We start from the raw sequence: 25,661 nt of genomic DNA on the forward strand, positions 1-25,661 counted from the left end.
TTTGCTGGGATTCTACAAGCACAAAACACGTGGGTGAAATACTTCCTTCTACAGTAAATTATTTCTGATGCAATTCATTGCAATCAAAATAAAAAGCAAGGGGATTCAGTCTGTGGGTTTAGACATACAAACAAGTGCATTGGTACAGGTCTTAGAAAAAAAAAAAAAAATAAATATTTATTTTATTAAACAGTCTCTTGCACAGTTGTTTTATTTTTTTTATATACGTATATCCCTACACACAACAAAGTATCTGTCTATCATCCTCCTGTTGTTCTATTTTGCACATCAGGTTTTGTCCAAACCCAGCTTACATACACTCATCATCATCTGCAATGTTCTCTTAATTTGGGACGCTTATGCCCCTTTTCCACAGCGCCACTTCGATTTGATTCAATAGGGGTCCGTTAGGGGAGATGTTATAATTCAAAATACAACTTCAAAGAATTCCGAAGTAGCTGCACTTGTAAACTGAAATTGGTTAGGATGGTAAAAGAAAAAACAAACAAACAAAAAAACAGGATCCGCTATGGTTTCTGCGTGCTTTAAGCGGGAAGATACTGGAGCACCACTGTCACGGCCCACAGCTGAGTGTTTCTTTGATGCTTACAAGAATGGCGGGAGGAACTGCCGTTCGAGCTGAGCGTGAACAGCATATATGTTTTTACTTGGAAGAATGTATTTATATACCGAAGTCCGGTTTAGCTTTATCATACAGAGTCTGACTGAGCAGACGTAATCCAGAAACTTAAGATGCAAGACTTTCCCAAGGGTGATATTGCTTCCGAAATGTGTATCCGCAGCTGGAGCAGAAACAGAGGACAAATGACAGCAAAGAAAATAAAAGAAAAATAAATATATGAACGCACAGAGAACATAGATATTTGATTTTCATACAAGCAGCTTGTCTAACCTAAACTTAGACTGACAGGCTGACAACCAAAACAGAAGTCATGATTCCTAAAAACCAACACTTTCAATCTCCACTGAAACATGCAGCTGGCCAAATGTACAAACTCAATTTCCTTAGGAGAAAAGTTTCATGGCCCAAAAAGACAGAGATTGAGGTATTTTGCTTCCTTCTGATTATACAATAACCCTAAAAACATCTAAACTGGCTTTAAATAGATAAAGCAGGCAAACATTAAGCTTCTGGAACGGGTCCCCCTCCTGAACCCTGTTAAAAATGCATGTGCTGTGCCTAAAAGCCAGGTCGGTGCCAGGAAACATAGAAGTTTATCTCCTGTGACAACTAGGCCTGCAGCAAAACATAACTGCTAGTTTGAGGTATTCTGCGTGCCCCACATACTACAGTACAGACCTGCATTCAGGAGTCAAACGAAACTGCCAGCCCCGGTCCTTTTTCTGACATCGTACACAAAAAAACGTCCCTTCTTGTTTTGTTGTATGAAAATATGACTGTCTGAAGAGCTCTCTGTTTGAGGATCCTTTTGCTTGTACATTATTAATACGCCTTATTTTATCTGCCCCCCAGTGAGGATTTTCTCTGGCAACTTTGTTCACATATGCATGGCTGCATGAAAATTTAAAGACAATCTAACTTGTAAAAAAACAAAACAAAAAAAAGCCATGTCAATAGTCTTGCTGTTCCTCTTTTTGACTGATAATGTGCCTTGAGTGACCCATTTACAAACGCCCTTTAGAGTAAATTCAGCATTCCTTATCTGTGGAAAGCAGTGATAGAAATACCAGCCTGGGGTTCTTCTCCCGCACAGTCGTGTTGTACCATTTGTTGTCGGAAAATAGGCAGCAGATGGAAAACAGAGGCTGAAAATTATTTAACTAAATGATAAGAACCACATAGCATCCTGAGACTGAAGGGTAGATATTCATGCCTGTAGATCTTTATGTCGCTGTCCATGGTTTTGAAAAAGGTTTGAAAAGATTTCATTCAGGGCATGCTGGCAGATTGGAGGATGACACGATTTTGGTAGATGCTGCCATCTAGTGCAGAAAAAAATGCATGTGCGAAAGACGGTTATCATTCAGAATGATAATACTAAATGATCCGCTCTTTTGTGTCGTTGCATGCAACAGAATGAAACTACGGCAAAAATAATATAATCTGGTCATAACTAGGTCTGCAGGACATCAAGAGAGCATGTGTGTTAAATGTGCTGAAAACTGCAATGATAATGTGATCGCAATATACCTACTTCTTATAAAAACCACAAACAGAACCAATCTATCATTTGCCAAACAAAAAATCTTGATAATCAATAAGAGTTCTGGTGAAGTACTCTGTGGATGAAAGAGATAGAAGTGGAGCATTTTGGAAGTTTTGTGGCCAGTTAAATCTGGCATAACATTTATGGGATTTCACGAAAGGAACATTGTACCTGCAGTCAAACATGGTGGTGGTAGTGTGATGGTCTGGGGCTGCTTCGCTGCTTCAACGTTAGAGAACTTGCTTTAATTAACTGAATTATGAATAATTTTGGTCCAGCCTTGTCAAGGTCAGAGTCAAGGTTATTATATTGCAATACTTGAAGGTGGTTATTACTGCCAAGGTGGCCCAAACTGTTATTAGGTTTAAGAGGCACTTATTTTATCACATAGAGCCAGAATGATTTTCATAGCTCTTTTCAGATTCCTTTTTTAAAAGCTGCATTTTATTTAAATATTTACTAAGGTTATATTTGTTTATTAAAAAAAGGTATTTGAGGATTTGAAAATATTTAAATGTGAACAAAAGAAAAACAAAAGAAACCTGTAAGTGTCAGTTACTTTTTCACACTGCTGTAAGTTTATGAACAGCCCTGTTCCATGGCTGACAGCAAAAAAAATAAAAAAGTAAAAAATACATAAAAACATTGCAAAATAAAACAAAAGATTCTGTAGAAGTTTAGGGATGAAAACATCATTGGTTGAATCGGTCTAAAGCTGATGATTAAGGTCCGCACGCCAACACAAAAACTCGGATAGCACTTACTCAGGATGTTACAGTTATGGTTCCATTTATCAAAATACATTTAAATTTACTTTAAAACTTTATGATTAAAAAGAAAATTATTTTATTTAAAGAAAATAAAAGAAGTCTTAAGTTTATAAAATGAATATTTTTTAATAATATTTTTTGTTTCTGGTAGGTAAAAGGAAGTCAGAGTACCCACACAGGCACAGGGAAAACATGCATACTCCAGCAGAAAGACTCCAGTCTGGGATTCAAACTCAGGACTTTTTTTTGCTGTAAACAGCCTCAACCCCTCGCTGTGATGAAACAGGAAAATGCTCACTCGCTGATAGTTAACTGTCATAATTTATTGCCGCTCATTCAATCCTTTCTGCTGCTTCGGTTTTTGCTGCAGTTACATTTTTCCTTGCCTTTTTAGATTCTACCCTTCCCTGGACTGGGACTATTACCAGGGCTGGAGGAGGACTACAGGTCCAGGTGTGGCTGACACTAGGGGTGGCACAGCTAGTTGTGGTAATTATTTGATCCTTGTTTCTTTTAAGAAGTTTACCTATTTCTGGCGTTTTTTTGTGCTGAGGGCAAGGGGAGTTGTCCTGAGTTGGACAGAGAAGTGGGACCAGTGATAAACTCTGGTGATGAGTTTTTCAGGGGAGAAATGTAGTTGTGATTTGGCACAGGAAATGACACAAGCACTGACTTTAAAAAAGTTAATGCAAATAAAGTGAAACATTAGAAAACTTTTATTAAATGCACATATTGAAACTAGATTTTGTACATCGATAAAAAGGTAAAAATGTGAGAAATTCATGATAGATTCATGAGCATTGAAATCTGTAAATATCCTTTGGGACATTGCTGGGAAACGATTGGTTAATGTGGGTGTTCTAAAAACCTGTGTTGTTGTTTGCCGCTATGAGGAGGAGGAGTGGGAAAGGACATGTATGCCTCGCACAGTAAATAATGCATATTGGTTTAAGGCCATATGGATCACTTTATCAAAAAAAAAAAAAAAACACTACAAGCCATTGCCTTTCATTTCCTCTATTTAGCTGTCAGATGTGTAATTGAGCTAATAAGCTAGTCGGTTGAGTTCTAGCGAAACGTTGCTATTCATTGTGTGTGGCAAGGCTGAAAAAGAATGTGACATAACAGAAATGTGATCATTTAACCTGTTTTTTTAGTTTTATGTAAATCTCCATGGAGGGTAAATAACCCAATTTTAGCTGTTGAGAAAACAATGAACCCTTGCCCATTTCGCGTGCATGCATGCAGTTTGGAAGGGACAACCAAAGTTTCTGATATCCTATGCAGAAACTTTTTATTCTTGACCTTTACACCACTACTTTGACATAAAAGCGGATATAGACAAAGGGTGGTTCGGTGGATGCTTTAGGAAGCTTTATGTATCTGCAGCTTCAAACACCAGGGGCCTCTCAGCCACTAGGGGGCACCAAGACTATGTGCAAACGACTTAGCCACAAGTGCTCACAGACAATCATTGGGATCAGAAATAATAATAATAATAATAATAATAATAATAATAATAATAATAATAATAATAATAATAATAATAATAATAATAATAATAATAATATATTTTATATGCATATGTTTGTGTTCATGCTTACAGAAAAAGCCATAAGACGAATATGAGAACTTCAGTAAGTAAACAAAATATATGTAAAGTTTAAGAATATACACAAGTCTTTAAAAAAATTCTCTGACTTGTCATCCTTGTACTTTAATAAATGTTTTTGTCCTATGTGTTTTCCATTTTAGATGGGAAAGCCTGCTTGACAGACCATTTGTATTCCACCCACAAATTCTTTAACAATTTTTTACAAAGTTATTGAAGCATTTTAGTACAAGTGCTGTCAACCTAATAATCACCCAAATGCTATTTTAAATACCACTACACTGTCAAGAAACATGAACATTGTTTTCATTATCCGTCACAGAAAAATATTAATAAATGCACAAATAAATATGTTATGCACTTCCAATGCATGTTTACAAGAAACATTTCCAGGTTTCAAATAAAAAGAACAAGACCCCAAAGTCATCCACAAGGAAAGGATGTGTTTCTCTCTAAACCTGACCTAAATATTCATTGCTGTAACAAGACTGGAGTCCCTGAATACAAAAACCAGCAGATCCCGCACAGGTTTTCTGACAAGTATGTGGTTAAACTGGATTTGAAGTTATTCCCCAGTTTCAATTTGTGACACAGGAGCTAAAGACAGGAACATAATGTAAGGACTTACAGGCACTTTTCTGGTCACTGTCATCTGTTTCTGCAAGGAGGACTAATGAGTACTTTCCTGAAGTTCTGCACCTGAGCTCCTGTACCACATGAAATGGCTTGATCAGAAATAACCTTGCTCTTGTTCTTGACACCCTCATGTGAAATAACAACATTCTTCGTTATTGGAGAGTAAATACAGACCCATAACAGCATTATCTTTGCACCTAATAGTTGGATGTTTGGAGTGCATAAAATGGAGAGAATCACAGCTAGATTGATTGATCACAGCTTCTCTTGTCAATGATAGTCCCAATATGGTACATCCCAGTTTTGCAAAAAAACGCTCATTTTGGGTGTGGTGCTCCTTCTTTCTCTAAGATCCAATAAACTGAAGGCAGCATTACAGTACCTGGAGATGGTACACCCAATATTGAGATTTTTGTTGATTAAAAAAAAAAAAAAATCTAAAGTATGGCAGCCATATTGGATTTTGAGGTTTGGGTTTCTAAAAACTTTAGCTTTTTTCCAACACTGTGTGGATATTTTTACTCTTGAGAAAATGTTAGACAACAATTTACTAATACATGTTAATGCTAATGTTTGTAGTAAAGAAAAAAAAAATGTGTTTTTATTTCCACGATGAAACACAAGAAACTGAATCCACTTCCTGAATCCACTTCCTGTTAGGGTGCTGTTAAATTGTTTTTAAAATGTCTGTAATGGGCATGCCGTGATACTGACAACTATGCATTATGGCCCACAGAGTCGCAGAACCGGCCGTAACACCGGTGTTGTGCAGAAATAAAGCCCCCCGAGCCTGAGAACGCGCTGGCTTCTAACGCGCATGCGCAGTCCTCGCTGCAGTTCACTGCGTTTCCGTAGCCAGCTCGCTACCCGCTGAGCGCTGGCTGGTGAGAGACAGCTCGCCGAAACGATTGATCCCGACCGAATAACGTCAACGCTGGGCTCCTAAATGGCGGATTGACACAGGTACCGGAAGGGACACTCCAAACCAATGCTTGTGGCTCGGCTGTTTTTGGGGGAGTGCGCTGGCAACACCCTCCGTAACATGTGAGATGTGCACAGAACAGACATTTAACTGTGCGTTATTTCGGCTAACTAGCTAGCGGCTACCCCCCCTTCTCAATCCAATTAATGGTAGCTCACTCGGTCTGTTTTTCTCCAAGCGTCGCGTCTGTAGAGGGGGCAACAAAATGAAGAAGTTTAACATAAGGAAGGTGCTGGACGGCTTGACAGCGGCGTCTTCCTCCTCCTCCTCCTCCTCCAACACCGCTCAGCCGGGTACTCCCAGGGAAAACGAGGTGGTCCAGGAGACTCTCCAGTCGGAACATTTTCAGCTGTGCAAGGTAAGGTCTCCCGTCGGCGCGAGCTGCCATAGACGGGCTTGTCAGATGACCGCGGCGTGACCAAACGTGTGCGCTGCTTTCATCGCTGGCTGGAAAACCAAAGTGTGCAAACAGGGTCGGAGTCAGGGTTTGGTGTGAGCTACGGAGGCATTCATGGGGAATCGGTGTTTTTCCTTCGCCCGAGCTGCTTCCCCGCGTTCTTAACATCAAATTCCCCCCTCATTTTCTCTCTCTTTATATTGTCTGTAAATGAGCTGGCCAGCCTTTTACGCCACTGCTTTAGCCGTCCTCATGGCTGGCCCTGTATGGCTGTGGGGAGTTCTTATTGTTAAATCCCCCCTCACAGACTAGTTCAGCAGTCTTTTTTGTGTTCTCATAAAGAACGGCTTTTATCCGAGCTGCAGTAGGGATCTTGTTTCCAGTGACTGTAAGACACACTGTCCGTAAAGTGAGAGTCCTTGTCATGTGTTAAACCCACGCTGGTATTAAATGCCTGCTGCATTTTAGCAACGATAAAGCGTCTTTCCCTTGCAAAGCTTTCCTGTTCTTTTTTATTATTATTTTTATTTTGCCTGTTTCACAGTTCATTACGTAGCTACCACAAACAAACCTCCATGTGTTTCACTGGGATTTTCACCTGACCGACCAACACAAAACAGATTGTGAGGTGTAAGGAAAAAATCTTATTATTTTGATCAGTTTTCAAGCCTTTCTACAGACTCTCTGTTGGATTTAGATCTGGACCTTGACTGGGTCATCCTAACACACGGATACGCTTCATTTTAACCCTTCGTTAGTGACTTAGTGACCGGGGTTCTGTATTTCGTGCAGCTGGGATGCTGCAGAGTGAACCTTCGCCCCTTTTTATTAAGTCTACTGCCGCCTCTAACGGGTCTGCATCCAGAGTTGCCCTGTCTTTAGCTCCGTCCATCTCCCAGTGAACTCGTGTCATCTTCCATGTCCCCGCCGAAGAAAAGCATTCCCCGCAGCATGATGCTGCCGCCACCATGTTTCACCAGTGGGGCTGTAATGTGTAGCATAAGCTCTGAACCCCACGTAGCCTTTTGCAAGATGACTAAAAAAACGTTCCGCTCGGGTCTCATCTGACCACGGCTTCCCTTTTGACCCGTACATGTGTCTTCCTTGGGCTTCATTCAACACTCCTCCATAATGGACAGGAATGGGCCGTACACGACTAATATCTACTGATGCATTCTCCCACCTGAGCCGTGGAGCTCTGCAGCTCCTCAAGTGTTGCCTTTTATCTTCTTTTATCTACGATCTCCTTTCCTTGCTCTTGTGGTACATGCTTTTCCTTTTTTGTTTTTGGATAATAGCGTAAAGAGTGTTCTGGGAGATGTTGGAGTCTCTGAATATCCTCCTTTACACCTCTCCACAACCTAATCCCCTGACTGACGGGCACTTTGGTCTGCACGATGCCGTTTTGTTTAACGATGTCCTCCAACAAACCTAACAGAGCAGCTGGATTTACGCTCGCAGTTGGGATCTATTTACCCTATAAGGTGACTTCTGAATGCAGCTGGTTGAACCGAACTCTGATTACTGCAAATGGCCAACACTTTGTGCGTATTTTATTCGTTAAAGGTATGGCAGTCGCATTAAAATCCCAGTAAAACTCGCCGGCTCACATGGCTGTAATATGAGTAAAAGTTTGTGGGGTGCAAAGACTTTTTGCAAGGCGCTGTAGACGCCGGGATTGTTCCACAGGATGAACAAACAACTCTCAGCTCAGCGTGGAAGGTTTCCTCTGAGGTGTGGTTAGGGTGTGGTTTTATTTTGGAGCAGTTTGGGGGAAGTGGGGCTAACCGACTGGCGAGCCCACCGGCCGGCTCCTTCCTCAGCTGGGAGAAGGAGCGGGTCAGCTCCCCAGGTTAGGAGGCCACGACATCACCTGTCGCGTAACCCTGCTGCAGGCCGCACAGATCACCGAGGAAGCTTCTCGGCCTGAAAGAACTGTGTTACAGGTGCCCGGTCATGATCATATTTTAGTGGCCGGGCCGCTGCAAGGTCCTAGAAGAGATAAAAAGCCGTTTCAAGTGATGTTGTTGCCGTACCAAAATGACCCGACACGAATGGTTCAGTCCCTCTTTAGCGTCAAGGTTTCAATCTGATCTCATTTGTTAGACAAATGAGACAAACTGTGCACGTTGATGGATTATTTTTCTCTTGGGGGTGGTCATGATATTTTATTTTCTCTACAAACCAGCCCGACTCTGTGGGAGAAGATGGATTAGCCTGACTAGTTGTCTGATATAAGCTGTGCTCTCTCCTGCAGACTGTGCGTCATGGCTTCCCATACCAACCATGCTCGATGGCTTTTGACCCCGTGCAGAAAATCCTGGCCGTCGGGACTCAGACCGGAGCTTTGAGGCTGTATCCTTTTATTTATTTATTTTATTATTTTTTTTCATGTGGGAACGAAAAGGGCTACAGAAGCTCGGGCAGTTCAGCTCGAAGAACAGTATTCCCCTCTGTTGAACGTTACGCGTGAACACAAACGCGACGGAGAACACACAGTGGAGTGAGGTCTAAGTTCCTGGAGTGCTCGCACGAGGAAGTGCTGCTTGATGGAATGTTATTAAAAAAAAAAAAAAAAAAGATCCCACACATGCTTGGTTGTGTTGCTCTGCAGCTGGTAGCCTCATTAGTGGCATCTCTGCAGTTGCATGAACAGCCCCCGCCACCATCACCGCCATATGTTGCAGGCGGCCATGATGCCCGGTCGGTGCCAGGATGCCACTTCATACGTGCTGTAAACAGACCTAGACTTGCACAACACACACACACACACACACACACACACAATCAAGCTGTCGCTGTGCGGTGCTGCCCCCTCCCCTTTCCTCAGGCAATCGGTCGAGTCAGTTTTGTATTTGTTTGTTTTTTTGAGGAATTCTATTTGTTTTTCCAGTTGACCAATTGTCGCCTGTCCTCAGGGTCGACCTGTTAGCCCATTCACTTCGGGCTTCCCTTTGTGATGATAGCCTACTTGGGGGAGGCCCATCTGCTTAGTTTAGATTTTCATTAGACTTGGCTCCATCCTGGTCTTTATCCTCTCATCAGATTAAGAAGGTGTTTTGTTTTTGCTCGTACACAGTACACACACACACACACACACACACACACACACACACACACACACACACACAACCACTGCTACTATGTTGCCCCTCTTGGTGCAAGGTGAAGCTGATGGGATTACTGTCACTCAGGCAATTGGTCCATTTATCAAAAAGACGCGCTTTATCGATCGGCCTCGTCGGCGCTGGAGTTTGGAAAGGCTTGCACGGCTCAGAAGACATGAGCCCAACGAGGCATCTTCAAGCAATAAATGTCTGCTTTTACAAGATCTGTCTGTGCTACGGCGTTTTAATCAGCGTGTTACTGGAGACGGGTTACTGTAGATGGGTTTCCTGCACCGTACAATGTTTGTTTTTGGCCATGTCGGTAGTGGCAGTAAACTGTGTTTTTTTTTTTCTTGTTTTGTTTTTTTCTGTACACATTTTATTTATAGACAGAAGGCATGGACTGGTTACCGCTATGCAGGTATACCAAGGTTTAAACAGTCGTTGTTTTAAAACTGAGGATGTTTTTGGAGGCTCTTCGTGCCTGATACCGATTTTTCTGATCTGCCAATTCACATTGTGTTTCTAAGGATTATAACACATGAAAGAGGAGAATGCTTTCCAGATAGTAGTTTTAAATCCAACAAACAATGGAAGAAAGAAGTGCATACTGGTGGCTGTGTTTTTAGACTGAAAGCAGTGAGAGTTCTTGTTACCCAATAGTCGAAAAAAGTGTCAGTATTTGATTTGCGAGTCGCCCATCCAAACGAACAAGGGGGGAAAAAAAGGCCAATTATAAACTCTGGCTGGTTGGTTGGTGCTGCTCTGAAAAGGCCCTGTGTGTTTTTTCTGTTTATGTTAGACCATAACGTCGCAAAGTTTCTCTGACAAATTAATGACGTGACAACTGGTTCCACAGCTGAGGGATTCAAAAACACCCCGCTCTCCGTTGTCGTGTTGACAGGTAAAACAGAATCTGTCTGCATGGGGAAGCCATGGCACGTGCGCAATTTGATCAGTGGAAATTAATGTGCTCAGCATGACGAATTAACCTTGCCTCAAAGCTGAATTCTCGCGTGATTTGTGCGTTCACAAACCCACGAGGATCCATCTTGTACCGCTCCCACTCCAACCGTTTGACATCGAATCAAAAACGGTTTGGGCCAATCGCGTCGCAGTATTATGGTTTAAGGCGGGACATACCACTGTGACGAAAGCAAGAGCTGTTGAGCCCACAGTGAAACCAAAATAAACATGGCAGGGGAACGTGTAGCAGCTGCTGTCACCACAACTGTTTTGTCAGAATCCACGATTTCTTCTTCGAAAGAAGAACAGCAAGAAGCGCCTTGACTAGCTTACCTTCTTGTGGTTTTTCATGACGCCTGCTGCTTACATTTTCACTTGATACCGTGATTGGCTAAAACCAACTTTGGGAAGCAAGCACTAGGTGTGGCTTCGCCCAATCAGCTCGAAAGGTTCGGCTAAACGTCCGTCCCATCGAATCCCCGAACGGATTCGATGGGAGCAGTCCCACATTGATAATGTGCAGAATGGAGAGTGCTACACATTATCAATCTGGCTGGCCAGGTTATTAACAATTGCCAAGCTGTTCAAAAAAAACACTGCAGGGGATGTAGTCACAGCAACAGCTGCGCCTCGCCATTCTGAAACTTTATTTACTTTAAGCAGGGAGTGCTTGTACACACATGCATGTTGTTGCGTTTCACAGAACACATCGCCTTCTAGTGGCGTGGCAGGGACATTGCACCATTCTAAAATTTCTGCTTGAATGTTGTGCACGGAGAGTGTACTTAAAACGTTATCATGCACATATTAATAGAAAAAGAACAAAATCCTGTTTTGCTTACGAAGGTGAAGCAGTTTTAAAGTGATACTTGCGTGACTAATCTACCTAGCTGATATCCAGTTTGTGTTGCTTTATAAGGAACAGAAAGGCAAAAAGGGATGATATTTTGCACTAGGGCTGAACAATATAGAAAAATATATCGACAAAATGGAAATCACATTGCTCTATATGAATAAATGTAAAAAAAAAAATCTAAACATATTTAAGTGCAGCCCTGGCCATTTTATGCTGTTGCTTAGTGACCTATTTTTAGATAAAGACACAAATACTGAATTCAAACTTAACCATTTATTCAGCCAACTTTTTTGCAAAACTGCAAGTTCTTAAAAAAAAATTTAATAAAAAGAATGCATGCTTTCTGAACTCTTTGAAGGGGACGCAGCATTCCTGGGTCTGTGTTTGTGACTGATTGGGAGGAGGTAGTGACTGTAGTATTGGCCTACTTGATTGGCTGGAATACAAAAAGAAGGAAAACGACGTTTCTTTTATTGAACTTCTTATTGACCCTTTTTTTTTTCTTCACACATTTATCGATCAATATATATCATTATTGAATTATCGTCCTGCCTTTTCTGCACAATAAAATCTTAAAGCTTCTACTTTATTTAGCCTTTGTTTATTCTATGATCCTGCTTAATTCATTGTATAAAAAAATCTAAATATGTTTATAGGTAACATTATAAAAAACTTTAACTGGAGAAGGCATACTTTCCTTTCAAATATGGCCAGTTAGATAATTTTGTACGTTTTTATTCGGAATGATACTGTGGTATTTTTACTCTTGTGTTCTCATAATGTGGAAATTTCCCACAGGCCCATGCTTAGTAATGAGTGCAGAAAAGCCTGTATTTTGCAAGTTTGTTCTGGGTCAGGTGACCGGTCATGCTAAAACTCAAGACTTTCAAGTCAACTTAGGAAATGTGTCACATTATCAGCCGACTTCTTTGCTGCTGTGTCCTCATTTGGATCCTAGGTGCTTTTAAAATCACTTTGTTTGCGCAATAAAGAAATCTTCCCCCTCATATGAAAATAATTTGACTTCCCAAGGAAAGCAGCTGACGGTGAAAACTTTAGTCTACCAAATGGAGAAGTCTTTATGTTCAATGTCGTGTGAAGTCCTCAAGGTTCTTGGGAACAGAGATTAAATTAATTTACATCTCGACAGAGTTCCTTGTTAGCAATTCATTTATGCAGTCTGACTTTGTAATATGTGCTTAAAGATATGATTGAATGATTATATTTACAAATTAGGGCTGTAGATGGTAATTTTGTCATTTTCCATTTATATGTGGGTGAAATTTCAATGAAAACCAGGAGTCCTTTTTATGCTCTGTAATACTCCCCAATGCCATCTTCTGATCTGCCATCAGAAGATGACATCCATTCATCATGGCCATCAATTCCATGTTACATTTAGATGTCTAAAAATGTCTTTGTCCTTTTTCTAGGATTTAATTATGCAACATAAAGCTGCCATGATTTTTGAAAACAAGACATACCTAGGTGCACATACGAGCTCAAATATATGTAAATGCATGAACATAATTTATTAAGCAGTGCTGAACGTTCCAGTATGTCTTTGTATGACATACTGGTACTGACCAGTATGTACTTGACAAGGCCAAAGTGCAGCTGGTACTTTCCTTTTATCACCATAAAAATTAAAAAGGGCATTTATTTGACTGGACCTTAGAACAATGTAGAAGTTTAAGGAAATCAAGCAAGTGCACCTATGTAGGTTGTTATTGTAATAACCCTTAAGTAGGGCTGGATGATAATTCAATAACGATATATATTGATCGATAGACGTATATCGATAATAGAAAAAAAAGGGTAAATAAAAAGTTCAATAGAACAGTTTTCCTTCTTTTTGACCCAGGAACGCTCCACCACCAAACTCCGCCCCCTTCAAAGAGTTCAGAGAGCAGGCGTTCTATTTCAATTTTTTTTAAAACTTGCTGTTTTGGTAAAAAGTTGGTTGAATAAAGGGTTGAGTGTGAATTCAGTGTTTCTGTGTTTTGTATCAAAAATAGGTCGCTAAGCAACAGCATCAAATGGTCAGGGCTGATAATTGTCGAAATCGATCAATATTATTTCTATTTTATCGATATGCTTTTTTTTTCTATATCATCCGGCCCTACCCTTAAGTTAAATTAGATATGTTTAGGATTTACAACCAAAAACAGGAAAAAGAACAAGGCTCTGATTTGCCACAACCCAGAAACTGTAGAAACACCAGCATCACATTTAGTCAAGCAAGTTTTATGTCGCCATGGTTTAAGTGGGGAAGAAGTATACAGCAAAGTAACCTGTGCTCCACAATGGTCACAGATTGAGCTTTTTGAAAACAGTGATGGTATAAAAGATGATGTATGGACCAAATGTTAAGCTTTGCCTTGGGAGCATCAGGCAGCGGGGCTGTTCTGCTGCCAGTGGTGTTGGTGGATTGAATGATGTCTAAATTTGAATGGCACAATCAAGAAAAAGGACTACGACTCAAATCACCAGCTAGATGGTTAAAACGTGGACACAACATAGAACAAACAGGAAAATAATCCCAGACACACATCAAAGCTGCTTTTGGAATGGAGGAAGCAGCCTTAGTGTTAGCTTGTGGAATGGCCTAGCTAAATCTCTTGTCCTCAAACGCACTGCAAACTCGTGAAATATGCTAACAAGCCATGTCCATGCCAAGAAGACAAGCAGTTAAGATAAGCTTTACCTATTTTGCTTAGAATGGTTGGCAACTATCCAGCCAGATTTGTCAGGACCTTGTTGACCAAGTTGCTTAAGGAGCAACTTGTTAAGTGACATTGGCACTTTACTGCTATCACGGTTTACCACAGTTAATGGATTTGAACCCATCTTTTTCTACTTCTTTTTTTTTTTTTGAAGTCTTCCCTTCATCTTGCTCCATACCCTCCTACAGTTTTGAGATTTTTTCTATGAAATGCCAGAGAATGTTCTGGAGGGACCAAAGTTTGTTCCTCTCCAGTCATCCCTCCAGTTTGTAGTTTTAACGCGCTACGGTTTTGGTAACTCTCAGTTCTCTTGATTAGCAGAAAAATGGCAGGTTCTTTCGAAAGCTGTTATCATTACTGTTAAGGTAATGTTTGTAATACTAAGAGTCTAAGCATATGCTTGTTAACCAGAGTACAGGCTAGCTAACCTAATTAGCCTGGCTAATTAGCCAGAATTAGCTGATATTAGCTTTGAGTGTTGATTCGTAAAGAGCTGAACGGCAATAAGCATGTTTATTTAAATGCTTCTAACTACTTCAGCTGGTGCTTATTTCATATTTTACTCAAGTGATCCACCGGTGTGTATATCCGTTGATTCTCAATTTATAAATTTCACAATATCACTTCATCAGTACAACTAAAACACTGTTAAGGACTGCGTTAAATATTAGCTAATTAAATAATCACCCTGCTATGTTTGGTGATTCTTGTTTAATGCAGCAGAAAAAATTGTGGGAGAATTGTTAAGATGTTTTGGTTAAATAATTGAGAAACTGCTACTAAGCTGTGTCATTGCCAGAATGACACAGCTTAGTAGCAGATGTTGACAGATCCACATTATGCAAAAAAAAAAAAAGAATAAAAATCTTGTTGGAATGGAAAACTGAATTTTTTTCCAGTAGCTGAATAGTCTATCTGGATTCTATGTTTGCAAGAACCCTAAGCAGAAAGGCATTAACTCTGTTTGGTTAAGTATCTGTTTACTTTCCGCAAGTCATATCTTAATATCTCGGCTTGCGCCAACATTATCGCATGTTTTCCTAATAGTACGCCGCCCCATCCGAGACAACATTAATATATCTGGAGTAATCAATTGTATTTTAGCTGCAGCCCTTTAACAACTTTTTTTTTTTTCATTTATTTGTTTTGAAAGTAGTTGGATTATTTTAAATGTTTGTGTTAACTCTGATAAGGGAAAACTAGTATTTTTACTCAAGGTTATCATACAGTGAGATTTCCATACCAGTCCATGCCTGTTACATGTTTTTATATTTATAATTCAGACCCTGTGTGAACTGGAGAAAAGGTACATTTAATTCAGATTTCTGCGCCTTATACATGTATTTAAAATAATGTAGCATAATGCCATCCTGTTGAAAAGGGATGGTTTTTAAAAACTGTTTAAGCTGAGTGTATGTAAACTTCTGACAGCAACTGTAGCTGTAGAGCGTTTCAGATCCTAGTGTGATGAAACAGATCATAGGTTTAGATGCTACGTCAGCATCGACATGAGGTCAAACGCATGAGAGCTTTGATGCTTGCTGCAATTTTTACCCGACGCAACAAAGATAGGAGATTTTGGATTAATGTATTACTCTAACAGTACCCTCATTAACTCAACTAACTGGGTAACTGGCTTCGAAAGGATTTTGTTCCCTCCAGGCACTAAATCCATAGGGTCCTTGTATAAAATTAATACTGCTGGGAGTCAAAGCTGTTCGGGATGACCAACGCTTTACCTTTGCAACTTATTTGGAATTTACTTTGTGTTCACCATTTGTGAAAAGTGGAACATATCCAAATATGTCTGCTCAATCCAGCAATACATCATAGAGCACTTAGTGACAGGACTTTAGTTTCTTAAAGCTCACATTTTGCTTTCCTTGCACAAAGATAGTATGTTAAATGTGAAGTTAACATTTTTATAGTGTGATCCATAGTTGTGTTCTTTGATGTTTTTAACGTTAAAACTATTACACACTGTGTGTACTGTGGCTTTAAATGATCATACCGTTGGAGGAAGTTTGAAACGAGTGCTCCTCTTGCTCACCAGGGTGATAAAATCTAGTTTTGAGGTTTGTCTTAGTAATTTCCTGCTCGCCTAGAAAGTGGCTTAGCTCTGCAGCACTATTAACCTACATTAAAACAGAAACCGGTTAAACTGGTACAAGACATGCGTTTGGTGCGTAAAAGTAAGGCTGACATTGCCCTGTATTGTTCGCTTATGAGGAATCCTTCGCGCTATCAACAAACCAACCTCGTTATTTAGACTGCTCCTCTGCTTTCATTTAAACACAGCCAGATGATACGAAATGCTCATCATGACTCTGTCCTTCTCTACTGTGGACGAGATGCGGCATAATTCCCATTAATAATCCCGACAGCAAACGGGGAGCTAAAACTGGACAGAAAGGTCAATGGTCACTGTGAGAGCTACGGGCAGCAGCTCTAAGCTGGCGCCAGCTTAATAGTCTGTGTTTGCCTCTCTACTTGTGCAGAAGACATGGCCTCCGCTGAGCGTGTTCTGCAACCGTCCCCTGCAAACCCCACCTTAGTTTGTTTAAGGAGCTGCCGGGTTGTTTGATCGCAGCCCAGCTAGGCCTCCTTAAACTCTTGCTTAAAGAGGAACATTGTTCAAGAAAATTTAAGTAAAACTGCAAATATTTTAAAGTGTAGTAAACACATTAAAACCGACTAAAAGTGAATACTTAGAACCCAAACCCTCAATGCATATCATAGATATTGTTTTAGTGATATCTCTGCATATATGTGCAAAAAATGTTTCGGGAGAAGCTTAAAGGGCAGGGACATGTTATCATTAGTATGAAAGCTTATTTGTATAACGCATTTCTCAGGTCAAAACCACTAAGTGCTTTACAATAACGACTATGAATAGGAATAAATCTCAATTTAGCTTCCGCAACACAGAGGATTTATTTTATCTCCAAATAGTTCTCATAAAATCTTTCTACCATAGAAAAGAGAACTGTTATTGATAACAGCTTGACTTCACAAAAGTCCACACTATTCCCTTAAGAAAACCTCTAGCAGTCCTCTAGACCTCACTGTGTGCTTCATTCTGTGACATAATTTCCTGTTTACGGTAGGGATTGGTGTTTTAAATGTTTTTTTTAGATACCCATTTTTTTTTCAAACTCATCAAAATTTTAAATGCACATTCTTTTATATGCTCTTGTTAACTTTACATATATTTTATGGAGGAATGATAACATATACACACCTTGTAATGGCATCCATCCATCCATCCCACATATCCTTGGAGGAACGCAGTGTGACAAATATTTGTATTTTTTTCTTGATGTGTGTTTTAATTTATTTAGTTAGAGGTTTCTGTGTCTACCGTGACATAATTGAACCTTTCGCTGTTAAATAATCACACATTTTGTTAACCGGTAGGTTAACCAAGGACGACCTTGGCTATAGCAGTTCTAGCTTCATCCAGTCACTTTGATTCGTAGGGCTGACAGAAAAAGTACATTTCTGCTGTCCTGCAGAAACAACTGAAGAACTGTTTACATTTTCAGACAATTATAATTCTTCTTAGTAATACACGTGATTTTGTTCTTTGACCTTCATTGGATCCATCTGTGAAACTCTTAAAGATTGCAGATGACACCGCTGTCATTGGTCTGATCCAGTAGAGTGAAGCTTAACTTGCTTAAGACTGTGGTGATGATGGTGGACCCCAGGAGAACTTCCTGCACACTGCCTCCCATCCTCAACAGGACTTTGCTGCGGGTCACTTCTGCTTCCTAGGAAAAACCCTTTATCTGGACCTGAGCTGGTCCTCGTACATTAACACTGTTTGAAAGAAGACCCAGCAGAGACTACTTTTATGGCACCTCAAAAACCTTCCACCAGAGCTGCTGGTCATCTTCTACTGTGCCGTTATACAGTCTGACCTGTGTTCGTCCTTCGCCGTGTGGTTTGACTCATCCACAAAACGGCAACTGACAGTTAGGTCTGCAGTGAGGATCATAGGGGCTGACTTTCCCTCCAGCCAGGTCTTGTACAGATCTAGGGTCAGGAATTGGACGGCTCCTGCACACAAACTAAACTTTTACTTTTGGTCCGGCATTGCACCGCGCTATTTGCTAAAACCAGCCGCCACCAAGTCAGCTTTTCTCCCTAGGCTGTCATGTATGTTGCACTTACACAATGCGCAGCTTCCCCTTTTTCTTTTCCTTGCATATGAAAAAATACAGTGTGTTCATGCTTAATGTCTGAGCACTGTAACTGTAAAAGTCAAGTTCCTTGATTGTGCATACAGTGCAAATTAATAACCAATCAAATGTTGAGGTGCATTCAAGGAAAATCAGCAAGTGTAGCAAAGGAACCATAAATGCAAATATTTAAACATTTACTCATAACCACATATTAATACGTCTTAGAAATTCAAAATTCAAGTACTGGTTTGGATATTTGTTTATGTGTTTAATAAATTATTGCTAAATGTCAATAATTACACTTACGTCTGTACATCTGTTTTTTTTTTTTATTTTGTGTTAAATTGTCAAGTATCTATTTTTATCAATGGCTTATTTATTGGGTTTGTTGGAGTTGTTTGGCCTTTGATGGAACACAAATTCTGAACAAAAATTTTGTTTTTTTTCCAAAGATCAACACACAGACAAGTTGCTTAATTCATTTTTACAATCATAGCAGTCCAGAGTTTCTTTATAGAATGTAATCTAGTTGTGTTTACTTTTTCTTTTGGAAAAGCTTAAGTCTTCTTTTCCGGCCTCTTTAGTTTACACAATTGAAGCAGAAACCCCACGTCTTCCCACTTGTGAAAGAAGCAGGTAGGAGCTAGCAGTGCTCCCTCTGGATTTATTGCTAGTCTTCCTGGATCTTTACAGGCCGCTTCAGGAAGTGCAAACTTAAAACATTGCCTCTTTTTGTATTCAACATCCATTCACTCCTACCCCTGCATAACCTCTGCTGGCAAATGCTCCTTATTTTTCTTTGACTGAGCCGACTTTTAGGTTCGGCGGTGCGGGTGTGGAGTGCTACTGTCAGCATGAGAGCGGTTCTGCTGTCATCCAGCTCCAGTTCCTCGTCAACGAGGTGCGTTCTCATCTCCTCTGCATTCTAGTCATTGCTCCTCTGCCCTTTGTGCTCTGCCTCTCCATCCATCTCTTTGATCTATCATCAGATTTTTATTTTGGTAGCAGTGATGGTGCTCTTACACCCTAATTAATCAGTAATGCTACCGATGTGACCCGCATCTCTCGTCTTATATTTTGTGGAAGTGAAACTGCAACTGAATGCTGACTGTGCCTCTGTTTATCGCCGTCTCCACAGGGGGCGCTGGTGAGTGCCTTAGCTGATGACAGCATCCATCTGTGGAACCTGAGGCAAAAGATCCCGGCAATCCTGCATTCTCTCAAGTTTAACCGGGAGAGGTACAGACATATGTTCCCCTATCCTCCTCTGTGTTTGCAGTGACAACGCAGCCACCGCTCTGCCATACGGGAACAAAACTTCACAGTCGGCCACTTTGCGACCCGTTGCTACCCATGTCCAATATTAGTGATAAATGTAAAAAAAAAAAAAAAAACGACCCAATCATTTTCTTGTTAGAAGTTGTGAACTTTCAAGATGCAGTGATATTGATACTTATATAATGAGGGGCCTTTAACTCTGCTTCTTTGTATTATTTATTAGTTTAGCTCAATGTTAGGCTTTTCAGTTTGTAGCTTGAGGCTCTTTTTCCAAATCTTATATTTTCAAACAATTTATTACATAAAAAAAATAGCAACCCTAAAAAATAAATAGCTGGGTTTCTCCCATAGGTACCCGGAACCTTTAAACCCATGAACCTGATTCTCGGGGACCTTTTTGGCCCTTGCGGGTTTATGAGTATCTGAATTTCCATCACTCTGTGGCATTCTGGGAGAAACAGGGACATTTACCACAGAGCTTTAAATATTTATGTAAGCTACGTGGAGACAAAACCGTCTGTAGACGCAGATATAAACACGCTGGATATTCTGGGTAGTTATTTTCCTTTAGAAGTATTTACCTACAACCTTAGTTTTTTTTCCCACAGTCATTAAAGTACTGCCTTTTTAAGTTTTGGTTAAATAGAAAATGACAAAGAAAGGGACCCTAAAAACCCAACTTCTTTGAGAAATGTTCTTTGCAAACACACTCAACAATATCTCACCACCTGGTTGCAACAGATTTAGATACTGTATAGCTGTACCGATTGTACAAAGTATTTTTATTTTAATGTTTAAGATTCCCTCCCCAATCAGAGTTTTGACACTGGGTTTCGATCCTTGCTTTTTTTTTTTTTTATAAAGTTTTGACCTGACCATTCACATTTCTCTGTAGCAAATATAATTAACTGAATCTAATTGATTTCTACCCTTCCTGCCCTGGCCGGTCTCTCGTTATTTATAGTAGAAGCACGGGCGACATCAAACTGTGTGCGAGAGCGCGGACGCTGTAAGACGTAAACATCGTAAAACAAGGACAAAAGGATAGCAGTTAACATTTTAAAACGTCTTTAGCCCGAAGTAGCGTGGTGAGCTTCCTCTAACGATCGTAGATCTTTGCCTTAATTTTAAGATTTCTTAAAGGAGCCAATATTTCTAAATTGAACGTGTTCCAAGAGAGATGGGTTGAAAGCTCAAAAGATCAGAGAAACGTCTTTGTAATTCCTGGGAGCTGTTGAAGTTGGCTCCAGGTCTGCTTGCTCTTTTCACCATTTCTGCCAACCCCTCCCCTCTGACTTCATTTTTAAAAAGCTCCCTGATCCTGAAAGTAGCTCACATGTTCCCACAGAAACAAATACCACCTCCAAAGACCGTTGATTTGACTTTGCCCTGGTAGCAGCTTAGATGGCGGCATGTTCACCGACGGATAGAAGACCCAACCAAACGATCGCTGGTCGGCCACGATCCAGCTGAAAATCATCAGATTCTGGTCACCAGACCGTTTCTCGGTGCATCTCCTTGTTCATTCTTTGAAAGTCCTGTGAGATGGAAACAGACGTGTGTTTAAAAAAAAAAAAAAAAAAACTCCTCTGTACAATAAGTAGATCCTATAGCTACTGTAACAGTGATGTACGGCCCAGTGTGTCCTCCGCACAGTTAAGACGGCAGTATTTATTCTTCTGCTCCTTCTCCCCCGCTGTTATAAATAGAACGGGTTCATTAGTGTGACATAGTGCAAGGCCTCTGTAATTAAATTCTAGTCATTCAACGCTCCTTGCAGTTGGACCAGTATGATTAGGGACGAGCGGGGGCCTTTTGATGGGTCTGACTCACGGGATAATGAAAAGCCTGCTGCTGATGCATCCTGATCTCTTGCAGAATCACATACTGCCACCTGCCCTTCCAGAGCAAATGGCTGTACATCGGCTCGGAGCGAGGAAACATCCACATCGTCAACGTGGAGTCCTTCACCCTCTCAGGCTATGTTATTATGTGGAACAAAGCCATCGAATTGTGAGTCTGTGTTTCCCCACCTTTCTCCCCTCTTTCCCGTCGTCCTCCTCTGTCTTAATTGCATATCTTGCTTGTGCACCGGTGCAGCTGACACCCAACCAGGAAACTCCAAAATGCAGAGGAATGCGACTGCCTGTGCCGCTGCTGATAATTGCGTCCTGTAAGCTGATAGTGCTGTAGCTGTGATCAGTGTAAAGGCGGCACGGCGGTGGTGATTTTACAACGCCGGGGACTTGTTGTGGAGCCTTCTGGAGGTGTTCGCTGCCTGGTTCAACAGAACCTCTATCGCAGGAAGTGCCCACATGATAACCCCTGTGACTTACTCACCGGGGACAGCAGAACTTTGGACAAGACGTAGGTAAAGGTTGATCTTGGTCGGGAAAACTTGGGTCGTAGCAGCGATGCAGCGGCTGAAGCTATGCATTGAATTGCAATGAAAATGTGTGCAGCGTAGTTCTTGAGAAATGACAACTTGAGCTGTTGGAATCTCTTTTCAACTATTTCCTTCTTTTTTTTTCCAGCGTGCCCACAAGCGAGCTAAAAAAGAATAGATTTTTAGACTCTGACTGGCAGCTGAAATGAGTAGCAGACGCCGAGGTGTGTGTGTGCGCGTGTGTGTTTGAGCGCCAGGCTGCAGGTGAAATCCGATAAATTGCTGCTTTAGATCTCGGCGTTGAAAGTGTCGGAGCAAAGTGTGCCATCCGTGAAGGAAACAGCCGCTGAAGATAGGAAATGATTTTTGCCTCGCCGCTTGTGAAAATGGAAAAGCGGAGATGTTGTGTGAAATCGGAAAGATAATTCAGGCATTTCTTTGTAAAAGGCTTGCCAGATCAGACAGAAATGTCTTTTTCTATACTACTTAGCTCCGTAGCCTGCCTTTCTTTTCTTATGCTGCTGCTTATTAGGTGAAGCAACCCTGAATTTTCTGTTAGTAAAACAATTACAAAGTTATAACGTCTCTTCTTCTTTGAGAAAGTTGACAGTTGTGACATAGATTTGCTGTTTTGCCTCTGTGCATCATTACATTTGACTTGGAATCCCACTGCTGACTTACATTTAAAGAGTGGAGCTGTGAGTTTATATAAAGAGGGTCAATTAAAATATTGCATTAAGTAAGAATTATCCATCGTGGGTTTTTTAGATTTTGCTTCACAATGTCTACACATTTACATTTCTTTTAAAATGTTAAGAGGTCTCCAAGGTTTTGGCAACCCTGGTAAAGTTCTATACAAAAGCCTTCAGTTATATTGTTTTTGGGAATATAATTTGCTACTCTTTGGCATTTCTCTAACAGTGAGTTCTTGAGATTTGACTTTCATTTCTATTTTTTGAACTTGGGTCCTTGTCTAGCCTTGTCTATCACAAAGTCCAGCTCTTATAAAGACCAAAACACACGTTTGTGACTGGAATGGTATGTCCACGTGTATAGGCCCATTTTAAAGAGTAGCTGAGAAAAATGGGCCTTTGTCGCTTATTATTTATGCTACTGGGAAACAGGAAGGATAACTAGTTCTAAGTTTCTAGACACTTATAAAGTTGAAGTATAAATGTTTTTGTTGGATTTGTTATATTGGAGATCGACAGCCGGATTGGTGCAGCGTCTGTGAAGCGGGCGCTGTACCGATCCGTTGTGGTGAAGAGAGAGCTGAGCCAAAAGGCGAAGCTCTCGATTTACCGGTCGATCTACGTTCCTACCCTCATCTATGGTCACGAGCTTTGGGTCGTGACCGAAAGAACCAGATCCCGGATACAAGCGGCTGAAATGAGTTTTCTCCATAGTGTGTCTGGGCTCTCCCTTAGAGATGAGGAGCTCAGTCATCCGGGGAGGACTCAGAGTAGAGCCGCTGTTCCTCCACGTCGAGAGGAGCCAGTTGAGGTGGGCATCTGGTCAGGATGCCTCCTGGACGCCTCCCTGGTGAGGTGTTCCGGGCACGTCCCACCGGGAGGAGGCCCAGGGGAAGACCCAGGACACGCTGGAGGGACTATGTCTCTCTGCTGGCCTGGGAACGCCTTGGGATTCCTCCTGAGGAGCTGGCCCAAGTGGCTGGGGAGAGGGACGTCTGGGCCTCCCTACTGAAGCTGCTACCCCCGCGACCCGACCCCGGATAAGGAAGAGGATGGATGGATGGAATAATCCAGAGACTTTGCACATTTTTGGAATTGACAAGCAAATCATTGTACGTGTATGCTGCTCCAATAATTCGTACAATTTAAGTTTTCTATTAATAATTTTTTTTTGCACATCTTGCATTATTCTATTGGGCCTCATGTGCTTACCTGCTTTGCTGTTGCACAGAGCCTTAGAAAGGTATTCAAGCCATTGCCATTTTCCATGTTTTGTTTCCTTTGCAACCTGGAATTGAAACTTGGATTGTTTGAGATTTTGAACCATCTCATTTACAGAACATGCCTACAGCTTTGAAGATGTAGTATTTCTTTATTGGGAAGCTTGTCACATCTGGCCCCTGAGATTTCTACCCATTCCTCAAGGCTTAACTGCTCCAGCTCCTTCATGTTGGATGGTTTTCACTTATGAACAGTGATCTTCAAGTCTACCCACAGAACCTCAACTGGCTTGAAGTCTGGACTTTGACTAGGCCTTTCTGACACATCTAAATGTTTCCCCCTAAACAACTCGAGTGTTGCTTTAGCAGTATGCTTTGGGTTATTGTCCTTGTGGAAGGTGAACGTCTGTCCTCAGATCACAGCCAAACTGACCAGAGATTTTGCTCCAGAACGTCCCCATATTAGCACCATCCACCTTTCAGACCAGTTTCACAGTCCCTGCTGCTGAAAAGCATCCCCACAGCATGATGCTGCCACCACCATGTTTCACTGTGGGGCTGGTGTTCTGAGGGTGATGGGATGTGTTGGGTTTGTGCAAGACAAGGTGTTACTTTTGGTGGCTAAGTTTAGTTTTAGTTTGTCTGACCAGAGCACCTTCCTCTATACATTTGATGAGTCGCCTACATGCCTTTTGGCAAACTCAAACTGTGTCATCTTATTTTTAACATTAATTAATGGCTTTTTTTCTGGCCACTCTTCCATAAATCCCAGCTCTATGGAGTGTACCGCTTATGGTGGTCATATGGACAGATCCTCTGGTCTCTGCTGAGGACCTTTGATCTCTGTGCTTCCTCTCTGATTAATGCCCTCCTGGCCCAGCCTGAGTTCTGGTGGGCAGCCCCCTCTTGGCAAGCTTGTTGTGGTACCAGGTACTTTCCATTTGAAGACGATGGATTTGATGATGCTCCAGGGGAACATCAAAGATTTTGAAATTTTTAACCCCATCCTGACTTGTACTTCTCAACAACTTTGTCCCTGACATGTTTGGAGAGCTCCCTGGTCTTTATGGTATGATGCCTCTTGCTAAGTGGTGCTGCAGCTTCTCACTGCGACATAAAAGTTCTTTATACTCACAGGTCATGTGACACTTGGATTGTACACAGGTGGACTTCAATTCACTACATATATGACTTTTGAAAATTGGTTGCACCAGAACTTTTTAGGGGCAAATGGGGTGAATGCATATGCACATGCCAAATTACAGTTATTTATCTTTTCTTTTTGTGTATACTTTTCTAATTTCACGTCACCAACTTGGACAATTTTGTGCAGATCCATCATATAAAGTAAGATAATAAAACACTTAAATCACTTGTGACAAAATAGTTAAAAAGTCACGGGGTGAAGACTTTTGCAAGGCTCTTTAAATCAATTAAATCATGCTTTTTTTTTTTAATTCTTTGGTCTAATTTGGCACATAAACATTTACCAATTCTGTAATCCAGAACATTTATTTCAACATGGCAATGAACCGTTATGAACTGCTGTGAAATATTTTAAAAATGGATAAGGCATAATTCACTGCTGCTCAAATTAATTTAAGAAACTCTTTTTAATCGGAGTGGTATCAAGTGCGATCTGGTCAGTTCAGTAGTA

General features: G+C 41.0%; 1 protein-coding gene across 9 annotated transcripts in view; it reads left to right on the top strand.

The window, feature by feature from the left end:
• The first annotated feature begins 6,004 nt into the window (after positions 1-6,004).
• Positions 6,005-25,661, top strand: part of stxbp5b (syntaxin binding protein 5b (tomosyn)) — a 48,554-nt gene continuing 28,897 nt past the window's right edge. For 2 of the 9 annotated variants that reach the window (XM_036151121.1, XM_036151120.1), the window contains exons 1-6: positions 6,014-6,170; positions 6,368-6,547; positions 8,844-8,941; positions 19,248-19,329; positions 19,567-19,667; positions 21,585-21,719. In XM_036151121.1, the coding sequence (XP_036007014.1) occupies positions 6,395-6,547; positions 8,844-8,941; positions 19,248-19,329; positions 19,567-19,667; positions 21,585-21,719 (569 nt within the window). In that variant the 5' untranslated portion in view covers positions 6,014-6,170; positions 6,368-6,394. Of the gene's footprint in view, positions 6,171-6,367; positions 6,548-8,843; positions 8,942-19,247; positions 19,330-19,566; positions 19,668-21,584; positions 21,720-25,661 lie in introns of all 9 variants that reach the window. The other 7 variants (XM_036151115.1, XM_036151116.1, XM_036151117.1 and 4 more) reach the window with 7 other exon arrangements.

This window comes from Fundulus heteroclitus, chromosome 19 (assembly GCF_011125445.2).
Source record: "Fundulus heteroclitus isolate FHET01 chromosome 19, MU-UCD_Fhet_4.1, whole genome shotgun sequence".
Lineage (NCBI taxonomy): Eukaryota > Metazoa > Chordata > Actinopteri > Cyprinodontiformes > Fundulidae > Fundulus > Fundulus heteroclitus.